Here is a 19,336-nt window from a genome sequence, read left to right as displayed (position 1 = left end):
AAAATGAACAGCTGTTGCTTTCTTCTACTTTTGTATTCAATTGGCAGATTAGTTGTAACTTTTTTCAAGGACTATGTTCACTTTGTAAATGTGGCTGCTGCTACGGGCTTCAGCAAATAAACACGACAAATTGTATTTTGGACTCCAAACTGGAAAATAGAATGATAAATTATTTTGATACAATCCATACCAAAACCCATTGAGAATTTTCTCCAAATTTCTAGATATATTGACAATTAGCGAATGGTGATGAGGTAATACTTGGCAGAACAGCACTGATCCCCGTGGATGTGTTGCTGAGTTTGAGTCATTAAAAACAAGAATATGGGCAAAAGGAGAAGATTTTGTTTAGATTTATTTTCAAAAATAAAACAATACACACAAAAAATAAAGGGGACCTGGCAAGTATAAGTATTATACTTGGGGTCATAATAAGATGGCTTGTTGTATCTTCCATCATCAAGCCAACTGCTTTCGCATGCTTTTTTTTACTTGCTAAAAAATTGTAGTAATAATATCGACATCCATATTACAACAATTACCATAATCTATCTTTAGATTGAGACACTGAATATAAGTGAAATTGAGCCAACCATTATAACACGACCCCACGCTGAAGCAGTCTGTGAACTTCTGAAAAATGTTTCAAAAGAGCTGATCTTTGAAATCCAATCGATGAAACCTCATGTTCGAGAGACATGTTGGGAAATATCCGAAGGGGCAAAAAAGGTTTGGAACCTCTGATATATAAGACTATCTAGCACACCGGTTCTCAACCAGTGGGCCATGGCTAGGGTTATCATATTTTTGTGACTTTGAAGCAGGACGTTTCCAAAGACGATAGCTGTGATATTTTAAACTTTGAATTTATTGATTTTACATTTGGTGCCTTTATTTGGTGAATTTATTGATTTTACATTTAAATCCATCACGACTGTCTTCAATGACCATATTGTCATAGAGAATTTGTGCACTGTCTGCCTAAATATTGGTTTCAGTTCGAAAATTAGAAATGAATTTATGTTAAACAAATGGTAAAAATTAAAACAACGAAACCGTCAAAATCACGCATCCACATTCAGTAACTAGGCTACCGGCTCGCTACAAAGCGAAAACAGTATCGAGAACATGCTAATTGGTAACGTTCATGTATTATTTTGACTGGCTGAGCGCCAAAGCTGGACTTTTGACTGGCCGGTCTGGACGCCGAGACAAGACGTTGAAAAGTGGGACTAGCCCGCCTAAATCTGGTTATATGGTGAGGCCCATGGCCACAATAACAGGTGGGATACAAACCTGTTTAAAATTGCTTGAGTTATTGTTAAATTAGCAATGAATGATAATGCTGTTTTTGCTACTGAGTGATAGTTTACATTTTAATTATTAAAGTGGAAATGTCTATTTTTGATATTTTATTTTCCTTGTAATATTACTTGTCTATTTTTGCTGATAGAAGTTTTATTTTTCTTGTAATTTTTCCTTTGTATGTGATAGTTAATGAACTAGGTTATGTGTGCAACGAATGTGGGCCATACAAGAAAAAAGGTTGGGAACCAATGCCGAAGTGTTTTCCAATGAAATATCTTTATTGAAATTTTGTAACGTCAATGAAAATAATGAACTAAGAAATACTTTAATCCAGTGATTCCCAAACTGTGGTACGCAAAGGTCTTCCAGGTGGTAGACATTCCGTTCTTTATTCGACCAGAGAGAGTTTTTGGTTGAAATGGGGTTGATTTTGAGTTTTTTTGAAACTGTATCGTCCTGGTAAATTTCGTTAAAACGTCAGTTAAAAATATGCAACTCTTTAAGCTGATTCACGAACAGCAAAGACGAAACACAAAGATTGTCCTTCTGGCTTAGCAAGGTCTCCTTGTAATTACGCTACGTGCGTGCAAGGATTTTCATGCTTGGTGATGTTCAATTTGAAAAAAAAAATGACTTGTACACCTGTCTATGTGCTCGGAGCAAATGCATACTACGCACCGTCCAGCTACTGCACCGGTTCTCAACCTGTGGGCCACATAGACATTTTTAGGTGGGCCAGAAACTTGTTAAAATGGTTGAAAAATTTGGTTGCATTTGTGTCGCTATAGTCAATTTTTTATTGTAGGAGCAATGAATTATGATCATGCTTTTCAATTCTAATTATCATTGTGGAAGTATATATCTACGAAAAAAAAAGATTTTTGTTTTCTTGTAGTTTTTACCTTGCATGAAAGAGTGAATCGGCCACCAAAATTTGGGGGGAACGAAAATGGGCCATGGAAGGAAAAAGGTTAGAACCCCTGAGCTCGTGAATAATAAACAAACGCAGTCAACGCAGAAATTAAAGTAACGTTTGTAGTTGTGACTGGTGATAAAAAACAATTCATCAATTTCGCATAGATCAAATGTGTGATTATGACTTCATAAAGGGTTGGAGAATTTGACCGTCTTGGTATGTGAATGGAAAAAGTTTGGGAAACGCAGCTTCAATCCATTCTCTAAATATTCATGACAGACTTGATTCTTTTGACCTCGAATTATCAGACCTCGTTGTACGATACAATTTACTTTTTTGGTGAAACAAGCCCAAATGAAAAATTATGATTATGTGTCACCTGTGCCTTGACTTTGTACCTTGTATGTTTTTAAATTTTCAATGCATAATTTCTTTTCAGGATTCTAACCGATTAAAGTGCATATACGGGTTCAGTGGAATATTCTAATTGGCATTGAAGATGATTGTTCCACTGTGAAATTGTAACCCTCATTGAAATTTGACAATGCAATAGAAATACTTGAAAAATATACTTGACTAAATTATTACATCATGGAAAATCAGATTCCTGTCGCATATTGTCAGTCCTGAGCATTGTACAAAACTTGTCAGATTCATATGTTTAATCTATACAATTATTTTTTTGACATATCCAGCATTTGGCCCTTTTGTTGACATTAATTTGTAAAGTACTTTTGTCATTTTAATTCAGAATATAGAACATTAGTGTATTGAAAAGTTTAACTAATTAATTATTTTTAATGGCACGGAATAACAAAAGTTCTAAAATGGAAGTGGATGAATGGGAAGTAGAATCTACAAGTCACTGTAAAATAAAGCTCCTCTATCATGTTGCAACATTTTCAAGTAAAGAGCAAGTTGAACATAGTGTAATGAAAAGCAGTGTCCATTTTGGCCAGTCAATTCGAGAACTTATGAATTTAAAGGATAAAAGAGCAATACATGGTACAAACAATGAAAGTTACAGGCAGAGTGGAATTTCTCCTACATTCCTTATTGAGTTACTTCAAAAAGTGATACATTGCTTGAAGTACATGCATGAAAATGAAGTGGGTTGTGAACCAATTGATTCCTCTTGTGTTTATCTGTCTAAAGACAGAAGGCAGATCGCTATTGCTAAACCTGCGGCCGGCAACAACATTACCAACATGGAAAGCTTCGCAAGATTTGCACTCGTTGTCCTCTCCAATGGTCTTGTATCAGACCATGAGAATACTTCTCCAACTGATACAAAAGTGTGTGAGCTGTGGGAAATGTGTCAACAAGGGAAAAGAGTGGAGGCATCTACGTTATTACATTTTCTAGATAAACAGAACCTGTCAGAAATTAAATGCTTGACTGGATTTTTGTGCTGCAAAGAACCAAATTTAGCTTTTGATTTAGTGATGTATATTAAGAAGTATATTGGAAAGCATGAATACGATAAAATTTTAAGCCATCCATTTTTTTGGTCAGAGTCAAAGAAGTGTCAGTTTATATGTGCTGTTTTTGGGTATTTCAAAAGGGAGGAACATGGATTTAAAAAGAGATATGATGATGCGTTACGTGAAAACTATAAAATGTCTGGTGAATTCGTATTCTCAATAAATGGATGGATTGAATCTCTCAAGATATCTAATGATGAATTGAGAAAATTGATCGAAAAAGGAAATATTGTCACTTCTACAACAATATATAATGTTGCCAGAAGAGAACATTGCAAGGAGCATTCTTTGTTTGATTTCATGCGATTTTTTTGCAACCGCTACACTCACTTTTTTAATGATAAGGTGGATATTAGGCATGTGTTCAAAAATAGCTCAACTGGATTTTGGAATTTCTTTGCTTCCAGATATCCTCGCTTTCTCTATTACGTTTACAAGAAAATGTGGCCCCATGTGAAAAAGTATGAAGAAATCAGAAGTATTCGTGAATGTGCTCCAGAGTCGACTTATCTGCGTACAGAGCGGACTAATAAGTAAATCATGTTACCAGTATATTTGCTACAAGCTTTCGAAAAATTCTTTTTGAGCTACCGTAGCATGATGGACAAATCCGGCTTTTCAACCCATATTTGAGGATTCAAAATCCCATTATCTAATTTTGAGTGATTTTAGCTGATAAACGTGACAGTCCAACAAAACAAAATCCAGCCGAGAAAATTTACTTTGTTTTCTTATGTACATAAACATTGTTTTCAGAAGCGAAATCCCTACAACTGAAGTTGAAGAAATTCAGCAAGAGGATGAACTAAGTCTATATGGTAAGTCTGCCATATGTTAATGGGCTCACAAAATTTTGAGTGTTGTGTTTCATGCAATAAGTTTATGGTTTTAATATATTTTGGAGGTGATATATCTTACAGTTTATTCAGTATAATTTAAAGTAAATTGGCATTTTGCATGTGCATAATCGCGATTGAAGTTAATTTTTAAAATATGTAAAGTCGGCATATATTATTTTGTTAGAGCGTAACTAATGGAATATGTAACTAATTATACACAGAAAATTGAAGAATCTACAACAGTGGGTTTCAAACTTTTAGCACGTGGACCTGTCAAATTTCAAAACTAGTTTTGCGGACCAGTGAATCTTTAAAATCATCACGAAAATGTCAAAAACTGAACACAAAACGTAATTAAACCAACCAATTCAATTTGAAAAAAAGTTTGTTGCTGTCTTTTTGATATCAAACATATTGAACGCAGTTCTAATAAAGTTTCTACAAGGCAAAGTAAAGTGCCTATTTCTCTGTTTGGTCCTGATGAGAGATAACGATAAAAATCGTTTGTCACATAAGTAAGTCTTAAAAAAAACAGCAGTAATTTAATGGCTTGATATCAAAGTTTGCAAACGTAGATCGAACGTAAATATCCAAAGTAAAGACAAATCAAATGATTTACTTTATTTTACGGAAGTAATATCCTGGTAATTCATAATCTCTGCATTTTGTGTTGAGCATTTTCACAATGAGACCCACTGTTTTTGTCGGTGACTTGCCAAATCACTAATTAATGCGCAAAATATACTAACATTTCAGTTTTAAATTTTTGTACAATGCTATGTAAACTATGACTTGTTGTTACAGTGGTTCATAACCTAACGGCGGCACATCGCATATTTGGGGAATACGTGAACGCTACTGTACGATTTATTCTTTTCCCGCATGCAATATTGTTCGAAAGCAAATTTTATAGAGTTGAATCAATGACTACAGAGTTTTAAAATAAAAATGAAACAGGAAGTTGTGGCGTTTATTCATAACATTTGAAGTCAAGTCATTTTTGCATATTGTCTTGCAATAGCGATTATCCTAACTATGTTTTAATGTTCAATATTTAGATGCGCAGCCCTACTACCCCCCTGCTTCAGATTCAACACCGTCTCAAATTGAAAACGCTCCATCACGAAGAAGTGACAAACCTGAAGAAAATTATCAACAGCAAAAAGGTAAATATTTGGTAATTCTTGATATAATCATAATTTTCTGAAAGTTTTGAGTAGCTGTGTCTAAAACAGCTACAAGGTACTCAATGCTCACATTCTGGAGTTTTTCTTGAGTTTGTGATTGTGACATCACGATATTCATTACTAGGTGTGAAAGGGCGCCATTTCACCTGCCTGACTTGAACAACAAAATTTATCATCGGTGTCAATTTTTTATAAATTTATGAATGATTCTAAGTTCTTATAATAAAATTGAGCCTATCAGCTTCCATAATGCTAATTTAAACCACCTTAGGTCTTCTGAAAAGGGATATTCATGATGCAAGAGTCACATACGATCTTGTTGAGGTACTTTACAAGCATCGAGATGATAAAAAAGAGGTGATTTGTGAGGCCATAAAAGAAATATCAATACAACATTACAACTTGAATGATGTGAATATCAAGGTCTTTCTCACCACAATCTCAAAATTAGATAAACTTGAAATGCTGAACGTACATAACTGTGGAACACCTGAATATCTCAACATCTTTTTCAAAAAATTAGAAATGACAAACTGCAAGGTATGTAGATTAGGGTACTATAGTTTCTTTGTATTTATATCGCTGGGTGAGAGGAAAGTCGATAAAACAGGTTACTCATATGGCAAGCCAGGCATAAAATACAGTCAAGGTTCAAATTGAAATCGCAAACGAGTAGATTATTCTTAATATGTAAATATGTGAGAGAAGTATATCAGTATACTGTATATCAAAAATACAGAATCATAATCCCCACGGAAAGGCACCTGTGGTCAAAGTCATCAATCCATGACCAATACATGCATATTCAAATTCCACGAATCTGAACTGTTCTTGCAACACTGAGTTTTCTTTGCTGGCACTTAAAGTATTTCTGAGATATCATTATTAGAAAAGTCCCTATCTATAGTCTGTGATAAAATCTCATTTGAGTATAATTTATTTGGTAAAAATACCTTATATATCTTCATAATCTGTGAAAGAGTCGCATCAGATCCCAGCATTAGATTAAGAATGGATGAAAAAAGTACATTGCGCTCCTAATTGAATATATTTCGCTTTCATTGTTGGTACAGTTTCTCATAATGTGTAGGCGTACAAAGTTTTGTGATTCTCAATTTTTTAAAGGGGGGGCATTCTAAAACAAATCTGATGATGTTTTTTGTTTTATTCCAAGTATTTTATATACCCACTTTTCAATCTAAAAAAGTGGCACTTATGACAAAATTTGATCACTCATTCGCTTTATTAAGAATTTTTCATTTTTCAAAAATGTTAAAAAGGAGGCTTGGACCCTAAAACCCAGCTACGTCACTGCTGTGAAGCCATGCAAGGTATAAAAAAAACATGTTTCTACTATTTATTATGGTTTTCGAAACTTCAAACCTATTCCTCTTATGCTGATCAGTACTTGAAATTCAGTTTTTTTTTTATTTATATCTTACATAAAAACTATTTGATAAAATATAGAGTAAAGCTATTAGTATTAGTGTATTACAGTTAAAAAGCTATGTCTTATTTCAGATTGCAAAAATAAGTATTGCGGAAATGAAAAACCTGGAAATTTATTCACAATCCTTGCTGACGCTTCTGGCAAAATCTGAAACAGAATCACTGGAATTTCAGGCAGTTGAGCTTGGAGATGAAGATGTGTATCAGTTATTTGAAGATATTAATGGCCTGGTAGATATTTGAATGAAATTTTATACTAGGAACAAATATTACTTGATGGACAAAACACTGATCAGTCTCAAAAATAGTTGAAAATAAAATATAAACCGATATTGTAAGCATCAATCATTTTAGATTTGCTCGGGTCACTCTGTAATTTCGAACTCTGACACACTTGATACACATATGTGTTTTATCTAAAATAGAAATATGTTTGTGTTGCTCTTGTGACATAAGGATCAAATTTATTTGTTTCATTTCGATAGCTGAAGGCAACTATTTAGGCAACTAGACTTGATAATGACTGGGATATCCCTATTTGTCATATAGTATACCCAATTTGATTAGCCATTGGTGATAGGTTCAAAGTGGGTTTGAATCTTCATTTTAATATGCAATGTTCAAGTCACTAATCTGTATCTAAATTGCTATCGGTTAACAATTCCAGAGTTTAGTTTAATATGAATCTAGAAAACTAACTCGATTTTTTAATATTATTCAGAATTCAGAATATTCACTCAATGTATTATCTGTGAGTCTCAACACCAAGATGGGAATGAAAGGCTTTCACAAGTTGGGTAAAATTCTTCACATATTACCTGTGAAAACAATCAATTTGTTTGATTGTGATTTAACTGATGACAAGCTCTCGGAATTGTTTGGTTCTTTAAAGCATAAACAGGTGAGCTATTACACATAATTGATATTTAAGTTATTAAATCCAATACAAAATATGTTAAATAAACTAATTAAAAAATATCCACCAGGAGGTACTGCTGATGTCTATTGTAGTGAGGCTTAGGATTATAACTGAATTTTGATCATTTCAGATATCAACTCTGGATGTAAGTGGTAACACCAAAATCACGCATGAAGGATTTGGGATTATAGGACAAATTTCTGTGAATTCTGAGTTGAAAAATTTACACATGAGATGCTGTGAATTGGATGAAAGAAAACTAAAGAGCTTGCAAAGTTCATGCCAAAGCAATACAAAAGTATATTGTTAAATTTAAAATAAATGATTTGAGTTGGCAAAAGATTTTCTGCCCCCTTGAACAAGATAAATTCATGTGGTAACTTCCTAATAGAATCCTATTTGATTTGATGAAGTTTTACAGTTACTGAACAAATTATTGGAGCAATATATATTAATTGTTTCTTTTTAGAATTTCGTTTTCAACCAACTGAATTATTGACATCCTATATTTTGATATCGCTCACATTTTAAGTAGCATGGATAAAATACTGATAATCAATATTTACATCCGAGCTTTGTTATATTTTTAAAAAATAATGTAGAGAGTATGGTCCCTTGATACCTGGAAAACTTTTTCATTTTTATTATAGATATCAAAATTTGATGTCAGTTACAATCACACTCTTGGTGTTGAAGGAATGGCTGAACTTGGTAGAACAGTGGTCAACTTCGAAGTAAAAAATCTGAACATTGCCGGTTGTGCATTAAATAAGAAACTCATGGAAGCATTCAGAGTATCAATTGGGAAAGAGAAAATTATGGTAAGTAATTATACATAGAGTACCGAACATGTAATGAAGTTGACACATGTTTATGCAGCATAATGGCACTCTCTAACTTCTGTTATATAGAAGAATTGTGGGCGAAGAAAGGTTCGCAAAGCTAATTGCACATTTTACTCTCTAATCAAACAGCAACAAATTTGTTTTTATGGAAAAGGATTAATCTTAGAAATATTGTAATAATTGGGTTTTTCATTATTGTATTTTATGCATTTAGGTTAGCTGTAGTGACGGCCAGATTTAGACAATAAGAGCCAGGCCAAGGGTATGTCATTTGTGAGGTGTCCTATAAACTATGAGGTCATAAAAGTTTATTAGAATCCACTGTGATGCCATCATAAGCCATTCTATGTGAAGTGTATTTTCCGTCATACGGTAATTTTTGAATTGTGTAGAATACGACATTTTTGTTGCCGCAACAAATTGTTTTAATCACCCAAGTAGATGGGATAGCAGGTTCATTTTTGAAATGCTTAAGAAACTTAGACTGTGATAAATTGTTAGTCGTGAGAAGTATATGAGTGTGACGGGGAATGGCCCAATTGGCAATTTAAAGCGATAAACGAATTATCGCTAATGATTTGGTTTCTGCGAGACTAACTACTTATCCCTCTTCTATGCTTTTGTGCCGGCGGATCTGTATGCATATAAGGATGCAAGGATGCTGTAGCAAGAGTAAAGATAACTATCCTAAGTGATTCAAGAGTCGAAACGTTAAGGAAATATATTTGTGTTAGTGTGCAGCAAGACTCTTGAATCACTTAAAAGAATTATCGTTGCATGTTTTTAAATATTTGGGTCTACAATAAAAATTATCCGTGATAGTAAAAATATAATAATTTTTGAGATAAATTAGTTTAGCTATATTTCGATACTTTTTTTATCAATAAAAAAGCATTATTAAGTGAAAACTATTTATTTACTTTAAATTAGTATACTATATATTGTCTTCAAAATTAAAGGGTTAAAATATTGACCAATTCATTCTTCGATCCTAATTATTTTGAACAGAATTCATAAAAATCCAAATTTGAATGCTGAGGTTCGCCTTGAGCCCCCTAGGCTTAGCCTACCTTGCATAATTCCAAATCTGACCCTCCCCGTAGTATTCTGTTACTCGCTGACAATTAGAGTAATACAAAGCCAAAATCCCCAATCTTTTGATTTTGACCTTAGTTTGAGATATCAGAACCTTATATGAGTAATATTCAAATGGAGCTTTATGGAATTTTGATGAAAAAACTGTAGGTTTTTATTCATTAATTTTCTCTCGGAGCAAGGCTCTTCCAAGCAGTCACTGGGATAAAAATGCTATACAGAAAGAATATTCCTAATCAAGATTTGAATAGTTTCGGGCAAGTGGCAACTGTGATTTAGTGTGATACTACTATATATAGAACAGTTGTTCCCAACCATTTATGGCTTGTGGATGTGGCCATTTCCGGAGACTGTTAGCACTCATGAAGCTCCCGCAACATCTTGGTACACATACTACAGGAGCGCCAATTTTTCCACTTTGCCCAACGAGATTATTTTGCAACAATCTTATTAGGATCTAAAATTGTTCTTGCTCATTATAGATCAAAAATTTGTCGCTGACTGCAAACAAAAACATGGGAGTTGAAGGTTTATCATCAGTTGGACAAATACTTTCCAATCAATCCTGTGTTGAATCGTTGTACCTTGGCGACTGTGACCTGTCATCAGATCAACTACAAGCTTTCAAATCATCCTTGGGAAATAACACAGAGGTGTGACACAATTATCTACTTATATTTACTTTCCTTCAGCTCTATTATATAGCAATACCGCTGATTTATTATTAATTGCTTTTCGTGGAGTAAACTATTACAGAAAGTTAATAATATGAATGATTTCTAACTTATTTCAAGATGACCAAAGCTAGGTCGTCTGAATAGTTTCTTGGGGTGAAGCTTTTTTCAGCAAATACCTAATATTTACTAATTCATTTTTTTAGTAATTTTTATCGTTTATTCTATAATCGGTATTGAAGTGTTTCTCAATAATAATTGCATGTGTGTGGGAAGAATCACTGTGTAAAAATCTTGTCTTGTCAGCATTCATTTTGCTCAAGTAAAGCCATGCCACGATTTCAAAAACTCGCTAATATGTCAAATGCGTGCAGTTTTCCCGCTCTGATGTAATTTTATGAGAAGTAAATGTTACGAAAAAGGTAAATGTATGTTGCTTTATATTAGTCATTTACTTTTGTGGTCATGAAATTACTAGGCCCACATGTCTTTTAGTCATTTAGTATTATTTTACAAAATTTATTTAAAAAAAAAATTGTGTTGCTTGGAAAAAAGGTTGGTAGCCTTTGTAGTATATACATATAATATTTTAATTGTGTGGAATTCAACATTTTAGTTGCAGGCAAGAAATGTTCTTTAATCACCCAAGTAGATGGGATAGCAGATTCATTTTAAAATGCTTTAAGAAATTTAGGCTGTGATAAAACGCCATTGCATTAGAAAATCTTTTTCTATTTGTGAGAAGTATATGTGTGTGACGGGGAATGACCCAATTGACAATTCGAAACATTAAAAAAATTATTGTTTGCATGTTTTGGAAAGTTCGGTTTACAATGAAAAAGATCCGAGAGAATAATTTGTTTAGCTATATATCGATACTTTGCTTACTTATTAAAAGAAATCATTATTGAGTAAAAATTATTTAGTTAATTTAATATATTATATAATGTCTTCAAAAATTTGAAAAATAGAATTTTGATTTGAACAAAAACAAGAGAGCTATGCTCAAATATATGGACACGTAGAGCCACATAATTTTGATGGCGTCAAAGCGAAAAAAGTAATAGCCTTCTGGAGGAAAATTCTATCTTTAATCCCTGAAAAATTCAAAGCAATTGGTCCAATATTCGAAGAGAAAAGCGATTTTATGGTGACGGAGTAGAATATGAACAACAACAAATTAAAATTGAAATGATCGTTATATACACTGACGTGTCCAATAAATAATGTTTCATATTGGGAAGACTAGGTTCGACTTGAGGCCCCTAGGTTTGGCCTACCTTGCATAATGGTAAATCTGGCAGTTGCTGTAGTTACTCATTGAGAATAAGATTAATGCAAAGATTAAAGGCCTCAATCTTTTTAACCTCAGTTTGAGATATTTAGTTTCATATTTAAATAAAGCTTAATAAAATTTATTAAAAAAAGGGGAGGTTTTTGATGCATTAATTTTCTCTCTGAGCAAGGCTCTTTCCAAGCAGTCACTGTGATACGAAAATGCTGTACAGAAAGAATATTCTGTATCAAGCTTTACAAGTTTATTTCAAAGTATTTTAAACAAAGCTTTATAGAATTCCAATGGGTTAACTGATTGTTTTTGATCTTTTTGCTATTGCTCTGAAGAAGGCCTGCATAACCAGTTTCTGATACTTGAGGTTCGTTATGTAAATCAGGCAAAATAATGTTTTTGAATATTGAACAACCAAATTGGGGCTAAGTTCAGCAAAGAACACATTGAACTATTGAAGCCATTGTATATTAAATGAATATGTTTTGGTGATGAACCACTGGATTGATTGGTTTTCTATTGTTTACAGTTTTCATGAATTAAATAAATGTCATTTCAGTCGTATTGTGAGATTTGCCTAATATGATAAATTTTGAAAAAAACTATTCTAAATTATTTTTAAAATCAATAAGTTGAATTGTTAGATATAATCAATTGTCTTTTGGTTATATTGTGAGATTCGCCTAATTGCCTAATTTTTGAAAAAATTGTTCTAAATTATTTTTAATATCAATACCTTGAATTGTTGATTGTAATCAATTTTAAATTCAATTAGGTTTGAACATATCTTGGCTCCACTGTTCACTATTATTGCACTTTTGTTGTGAAACGAGTGAGGCACCTTTTTAGTTTTTTTTAGAGACTGCAAAATCGCAATTTTTTAGTTTTTAGTTTTTGAAAGGAAAAATTTTGAAGTTGACAAATAATTTGCGTGCGAGTATAAAGTTAACAAATAAGCTGTGTGCGAGTAATTTTATAACACAATTTTGCATTACATAAGCGGACATTATAAGTTGTGTGTGTAGACATGGGAGATAAAGCTATACAATCATTCCGATTCCGCTTCTTCCGCACAAACGCTCGCCGGTGTCGGTCAAGTGTTGGAATGGGCGATTCTACTTACAAGATTGTTAATGTGACCGAAATGCATGATTTGCTAGTGCAACAATATTTTACTGAAAACATATAGATCGAAAGCAAAAGTTTGTCAGGTCCTCTTTCCTATCTTTGTGTATTTACTAGAGCTGTGGTTCCCAACCTTTTTTGCCTCGCGACCCCGTTTGGATATTTTCTAACATGCCGCCACCACCCTCAAGGTATATGCTGAATTTAAATTAGTAGACCCTACAAAAGAAATGATATAAAACTTTAACGTGTATCTTGAATCAGTTCAAATACTATCAATTATTTTGTTATCCCATTATCCCAAAAATTAAATTTCATATAACTGTTTTTGAGTACACTATCACTACTATTTTTTGAGTGCCGTATTTCTGGCTATCAGGCCGAGTTTCAAAATCCAATTTTTTTACCTGATTTAGCTTTCTATAAGGAAATACCGAGAGTCAAAATCGGTCTCGGCAATCTCAGAAAATACAGTAACGGAAATGCATAACTCCTACTTTCATGATACTCATTTCAGAAGTTTGCCTTCTGTAGACTTTAAATTTCCAGATTGGCAAATCAATTGGCATTAGAAGATGAACACGAGAGCCTTTACAGTTGCGAAACTTATACGCAACACTTGAAATTAAAAAAAAAAAAAACATTCCCAGACAACATTTTAAAACTGACATGGCTTTAAAAAAAATTTTCTGCGCTCGGAAAGTTTTTTCTCGTCAAATATTCAATCCAACACATGTGATGGATGTGATAAGACACCAATGGCAATTATTCCCAAAAGGGAAGAAATTTGTCGTTTTGGGGAGGAATTTTACTTCGAATTGAGTACATATTGTTCTGCACATATGTTTAGTTTTTCATATTAAACTGTTCCCAAACGGAAATGCGACTTGCACATTACATCAGCAGGGTTCAAGCGGTCCATTAAAATTGAATAAATAAAGAAGTTTTATTCATAGAAAGGGATGGGGGAGTTTAGAGGGGTGAATTTAATAAAAATAGGGGAACCACAGACTTATAGTCAAATTAAAATGTGGGCTGTCAACAGATAAGATGTCATGGTGATAAGTGTGTTTTGGAGTGGGTCTAGGATTGGTCTAGATCTGGACTCTAGAATCAGGAACCTAAGCCTTAAAATCATTTCCATTGTTTCTCGTTTTTAATTTTTTCGTCTATAATTAAATTAGGATAGATTACATAGCAAAAAGTGGTACATAAAATTAGTATGTTCTACGCCCCCTTGTGGTCGCAACCTCCAGGTCGGAAACCACTGTACTAGAGCCATTTATGAAGTTTTGTTACGCGACACAATATTGTTTGATAATAGAATGTAAATTTGGTCAGATATACCACCTACTACTCCCATCAATATTTTGCTTATTCACTAAAGCGGAAAGCGACCCGCAACGCCGGGTCACACTTCTGGCCTTAAGCCAGCGTCGCTTGGTCGCCGCCGATCCACTCTGAAGATGGTGTATGGCGAGAAATTTGACTGGGGCGTTACATTTGTCAACGAATAACTCGGCGACTACGGAAATCTCACATAGAGCAAAAGGGCAAAAGCCCACTTGATTCCGATTTTCATTTTTTTTCGATTGTGATCCAATGAGTGAGAGGGCTATTTTCTTTTTTCAACAAACATAGCGAATTTAACCATGTCACAGAAAAACAGTTACGTGTTGTCGAAAGAAGTGGTATATGTATATCTAACCCAGGACACAATCACTACCGATAAATAAGACGAATCATCAGGCATGAAAAAAATTTGATTTATAAATATTGGAATATACACAATTACACAATTGAAAGTTTTACATTTCATGCACAACTAAATGATGATACATGTGAGATTTGTGCACATGATCGGTCATATCGTGACTGGATGTCTCGGCCCGTAGCTGGGATTTTCAAAAGGGGGCACCCTGCATTTTCATGGGGGTCCAAAATCGGATGCACATTTGTTGATAGAGTTGACTATTTATCAAATAATGTTTCGTATAACCTTTTCTGTCGCCTTATATCCAAATATCCAATCCATGACAACGACGAGAATTTAAAATGTTTTTCTATTTTTATTAATTGTTTTCAAGCTAGCTTGCGGTTGCGTTGACAAAATAAAAGCATTACCAATCTGAAATACCACAGCAATCTGCGGACATGATATTGTGAGCTAGCTGCCCAATTGTAATTAGTTTTGATACATATTTTTGCGATCTTGCTAATTCATTATTGCCATTAGAAAAATCTCAAGATCTACTATAAATCCCAGAAAGTATAATTGTATTCAGTACATTAAAAATACATTAGTATATCGAAAATACATATTCAACTCCTTGTAATTCTAGCGGTACCTCTGAAGTAATCGTCTGCATTACGTCACTCATTAGAAGAGCCGACTTTTTAGTGGATATGTAATGATTTTTCTGTTGCATAGAATATTGCACTCGTAAACAATACGGGTATTTAATTAAAGAAATGATTGCTCTATTATGATAATTGTGATTATTTTAATCTGCGGCTGTGTTGACGAAATAAGAGCATGTCTCCTCAGAAAATATCGTGGCAAACTGCCAACATAAAAATGTGTGGTAAAGTGCCCGCAATGGCATTTCTAAAACAAAATGTGTCAAGCTCTCTGTTTTATTTTTAGTATTTCAAATTGCTGTTTTTCAATCTCGGAAATTTGGGTTGCGGATTCACTCTTCTATTTGTATTTATCATCTTGTCGCTGATGATTGTAATAATAACTCAGTTCCGTGTGAGAACCAAAAAAAGTAATTAAGGTCGTCCTCGTGGCACAAAACTTATATCCGGGCAAATTTCTGATTTAAAGGTCAATGAACTCCGAAATAAAGATGGCCCAAATAACACCTTATGCAGACGAAAACGACGAAGGAAATCCTATGCGTTACTAGCAAATTTTTCATTGTTCTGAAAATTTCAAAAATAGGGTTTCAACCCTGAACACTCTGGCACAGCCTGAGCACAGTCTGAATATATCCTTTCCGATGAGCACAATGCCTTTCCGAGTATCAATTACCAGTGTTTTTAAAAAAGTTGAAACAAAAACTAGGGTACCTGACTCGTTAAAAGAGGCCGAGGTACCAAACTTGATAAAATCGACTAGATCCAAGAGCACTTTCGCATTTTTTTATTTTTTTTACACTTGTGAAGAACCTTAGCACTCAAAATTTCTTTGGAGCAATAGTTTTAAACCGGGGGGCGCGAGACACACTCATAAGTCACAAGATGGAATCTAAAATTTCATGCAATGTCTCCTGAAACGGTCTCTGTGCTTGTTAAAAATTCCTGCTTTTTCACGGTTTAATAATTTTTTCTGTCCTGTAATATTCAATCTGTGACAACTACAAGAATTCAAAATGTCTCTCTATTTTAATTCCTTTGTGGTCAAGGTAACTCGGGGTGCGGCGACTCATGACAAAATAAACTCATCACCAATCTAAAATACCACGCTGATCAGTGTACATGATAATGTGAGGCCAACTGCCTGATTATATTTAGTTTTGATATATATTGCGCTCGTGCGAACTCGTTATTGTCGTTAGAAAGATCTGGTATAAAATCCCAAAAAGTATATTTAATTTAGTACAATTAAAATACATGTAAAGTACATCAAAATACATGTAAAGCAAATCAAAAATACATATTCATCGCCCAATAAACTCCTCGGTGCGGCTCCTAAGTCAGTCGTCGAGATCACGCTATTCGCTATTCGGTAAAAGAGCCGCCTCTTTCAACCTATATGTAATGGTTTTTCTGTTAAATAATATATTATATCAATGATCGATATACATATTTAAAATGGTATTGTTATTTATTTAATTGTGATGAACCAAATCTGCAATTACGTAGATAAAACAAAAATACCAAGGCAATTCACGGACATAAAAATGTGTGGCAAACTGCCCGATTACATTTTGTTTTGATTCGCATTATTACGAATTAGACCAATATTAGCTGTCCCTGCAACTCTTACTCTCAATTAATTTTGAAAATTGTATTTGTTGTGTGCATTACGTCATACATAAACTTTTGAATTGTGCAAAAAATGACATTTTAGTTGACGACTTGAAACATGCTCTAATTTTTTGAGTAGATTTTAAATTTTTTAAAAAAGGCTGTATGAAACTTAGGCTGTGATAAAGCACCAGAAAACCTGTTTCTGATCGTGGGAAGTATGTGTGTGTGACTGGGAATGGCCTAATTGATGGTTAAAAAAACATTGAAAAAATTATTGCTGCATGAGGGGGATTACGGTGAAATTAAAACAGTACACCAAAAGTACAATTCATGATGACGTAAGGCATGTGATGAACTGAAAAGTATGCGTCGTTCACAGCAAAATTCCACAGTTAGGTATAGCCCGCCTCTCTTTTCCTGACGATGTTTGGTGAATATTTTGCAAGTCCTATTTCAAGCAGCGACCATAAATCCGCAGTCAGCGGGTACCCGCATTTAGAAATAAAACATTAAAAATTGCGAAAATTAATTTTGGAGAGAACTATAACTCGCAGATTTCTGTAGCGTCATAGTGGTTTTTATGTAGAAATACACGCTCGCTTGCAGCGCCGATCAAATTCGTGAAATGTGAAACTATTACTTGGAATTTATTGTCAATGAGGTTGATTTTTTATTGCCATTCAATGATTATTTACATGCGCCGTGATTAGCGGCGGGCAAAATCATATTTTTTATTCGAGTTATTGGAATATTTTAAACGAACACCGAATAATGAGTATTGTCATTTTAAATAATACTAATTGGGATGTCGGCCGCCGAAACGATCGCCGTGACAATAAATATATATTTTTTTCGGATTTTACTAGATTGAAAACTCCGTAACAATGCGGCGTTTTTATTTCATAATTTTTTCATAATCGAAGGCTGAGGCCGACACTCTAATTAATGTTGTTAAACTATATTAAAGCACTTTTTTATTCACTAGCAAATATTAATTCTTATGCAACGGCGGATATCGTAGTTTGGTTTTTATATTTCGGACAGAATTGTGAATTCACATCGGCGAAGATGTTAAAGACAACTATTAAGGAGTGCATTCACAACACAAATTAATTTTATTTTGATTTTTATCTTCTGTGTAGGAATTGTATCCTAGTTTGTAAATTACGGTCCCAATTTTAAGCGAACAATATTATTATTACTGATCCCGGGATGCGATATTTGTGAAGCGGATAGTTGATATTTCTATGCTTTTAATTTTAGGTAGTGTCCGTGAATCTTTAGTATTAAATTAATATTAAAAAAAAACTCCGAAAATTGGTAATCTCGTGAATACTCAGTGTTGAGTATTCATGTAACTTACCTTTGGGTTAAAACACTGACACTAAACACTTGAATAAATCGGCAATAATGGCATTTCCACGTGGTCAAAAATAATATTTCTTCCCAGTATCTCGAGAAATGTCCATAAAATACCTTATTTACTTGTCTTACTGATCTGTTTCGACGTTTCTAAATTTACAAAAACGGTGTTGACACGCTTTATGCAAAATCGTTTCACATTTATCGTTTCTACCTGTTATCGATAGCCGTCGGTTAATCCTTACTCGTAACTCGTTGTAAATTAATGTTAAGAAATTCTATTTTGCTTTGATTTGTATTAATAAAAGTGATTGAGTTGGAAAAGAAAATCCTTAAATTAGCTTATAACCCTTCTCTCCTATTGAGCGCTCATAACGGCGGTTAAATTCGTTTCATGGAGAGAAAGGAAAAAATGCCTTCGGGAATTGCAATCAACAATTGCACATTCTTATTTATCATTATCAGCGCCGAATAAAAAACAATAACATATCGTAATACGATAAAAGTCTAGCAGTGTTAATTGCGCTACGGTGGTAACGCACAGAATAAAATCGTTTTGACCGCGAAGCCATGATGCGCGATCGTAAACGACGCTGTTGCTTTTTTGTAAATAAAAATAAAAAAAACTGATTAATAGTTCAAATTTAAATGTCAAGATTTTGCTTGAGGCCCCTAGGATTTAAATGAATGGCTGTGGCGGTAGTATTCTGTTAGTCACTGACAATAAAAGTAATACAAAGCTGAAAAAAAATTTTACACTTTGTTTGAGATATTAGAACTTTGGATGAGTAATATTTTAATGAAGCTTCATGGAATTTTAATGGAATACTGTAGGTTTTTGATTTATCAATTTTCTCTTTGAGAAAG

At 33.6% G+C, this 19,336-nt stretch overlaps 1 protein-coding gene across 1 annotated transcript in view; it reads left to right on the top strand.

Annotated features, from left to right (window-relative positions):
- Positions 1–1,623: 1,623 nt before the first annotated feature.
- The window catches only part of LOC120332033 (uncharacterized), a 51,607-nt gene continuing 33,894 nt past the window's right edge, over positions 1,624–19,336 (top strand). The window contains exons 1-9 of the mRNA XM_078113685.1: positions 1,624–4,241; positions 4,465–4,526; positions 5,606–5,713; positions 6,006–6,274; positions 7,256–7,414; positions 7,905–8,084; positions 8,233–8,400; positions 8,753–8,923; positions 10,525–10,695. Of these exons, the coding sequence (XP_077969811.1) occupies positions 3,025–4,241; positions 4,465–4,526; positions 5,606–5,713; positions 6,006–6,274; positions 7,256–7,414; positions 7,905–8,084; positions 8,233–8,400; positions 8,753–8,923; positions 10,525–10,695 (2,505 nt within the window). The 5' untranslated portion in view covers positions 1,624–3,024. The remainder of the gene's footprint in view (positions 4,242–4,464; positions 4,527–5,605; positions 5,714–6,005; positions 6,275–7,255; positions 7,415–7,904; positions 8,085–8,232; positions 8,401–8,752; positions 8,924–10,524; positions 10,696–19,336) is intronic.

The sequence above is a fragment of the Styela clava genome, chromosome 6, assembly GCF_964204865.1.
Source record: "Styela clava chromosome 6, kaStyClav1.hap1.2, whole genome shotgun sequence".
Classification (NCBI taxonomy): domain Eukaryota; kingdom Metazoa; phylum Chordata; class Ascidiacea; order Stolidobranchia; family Styelidae; genus Styela; species Styela clava.
This window is presented reverse-complemented; position numbering and strand designations above follow the sequence as displayed.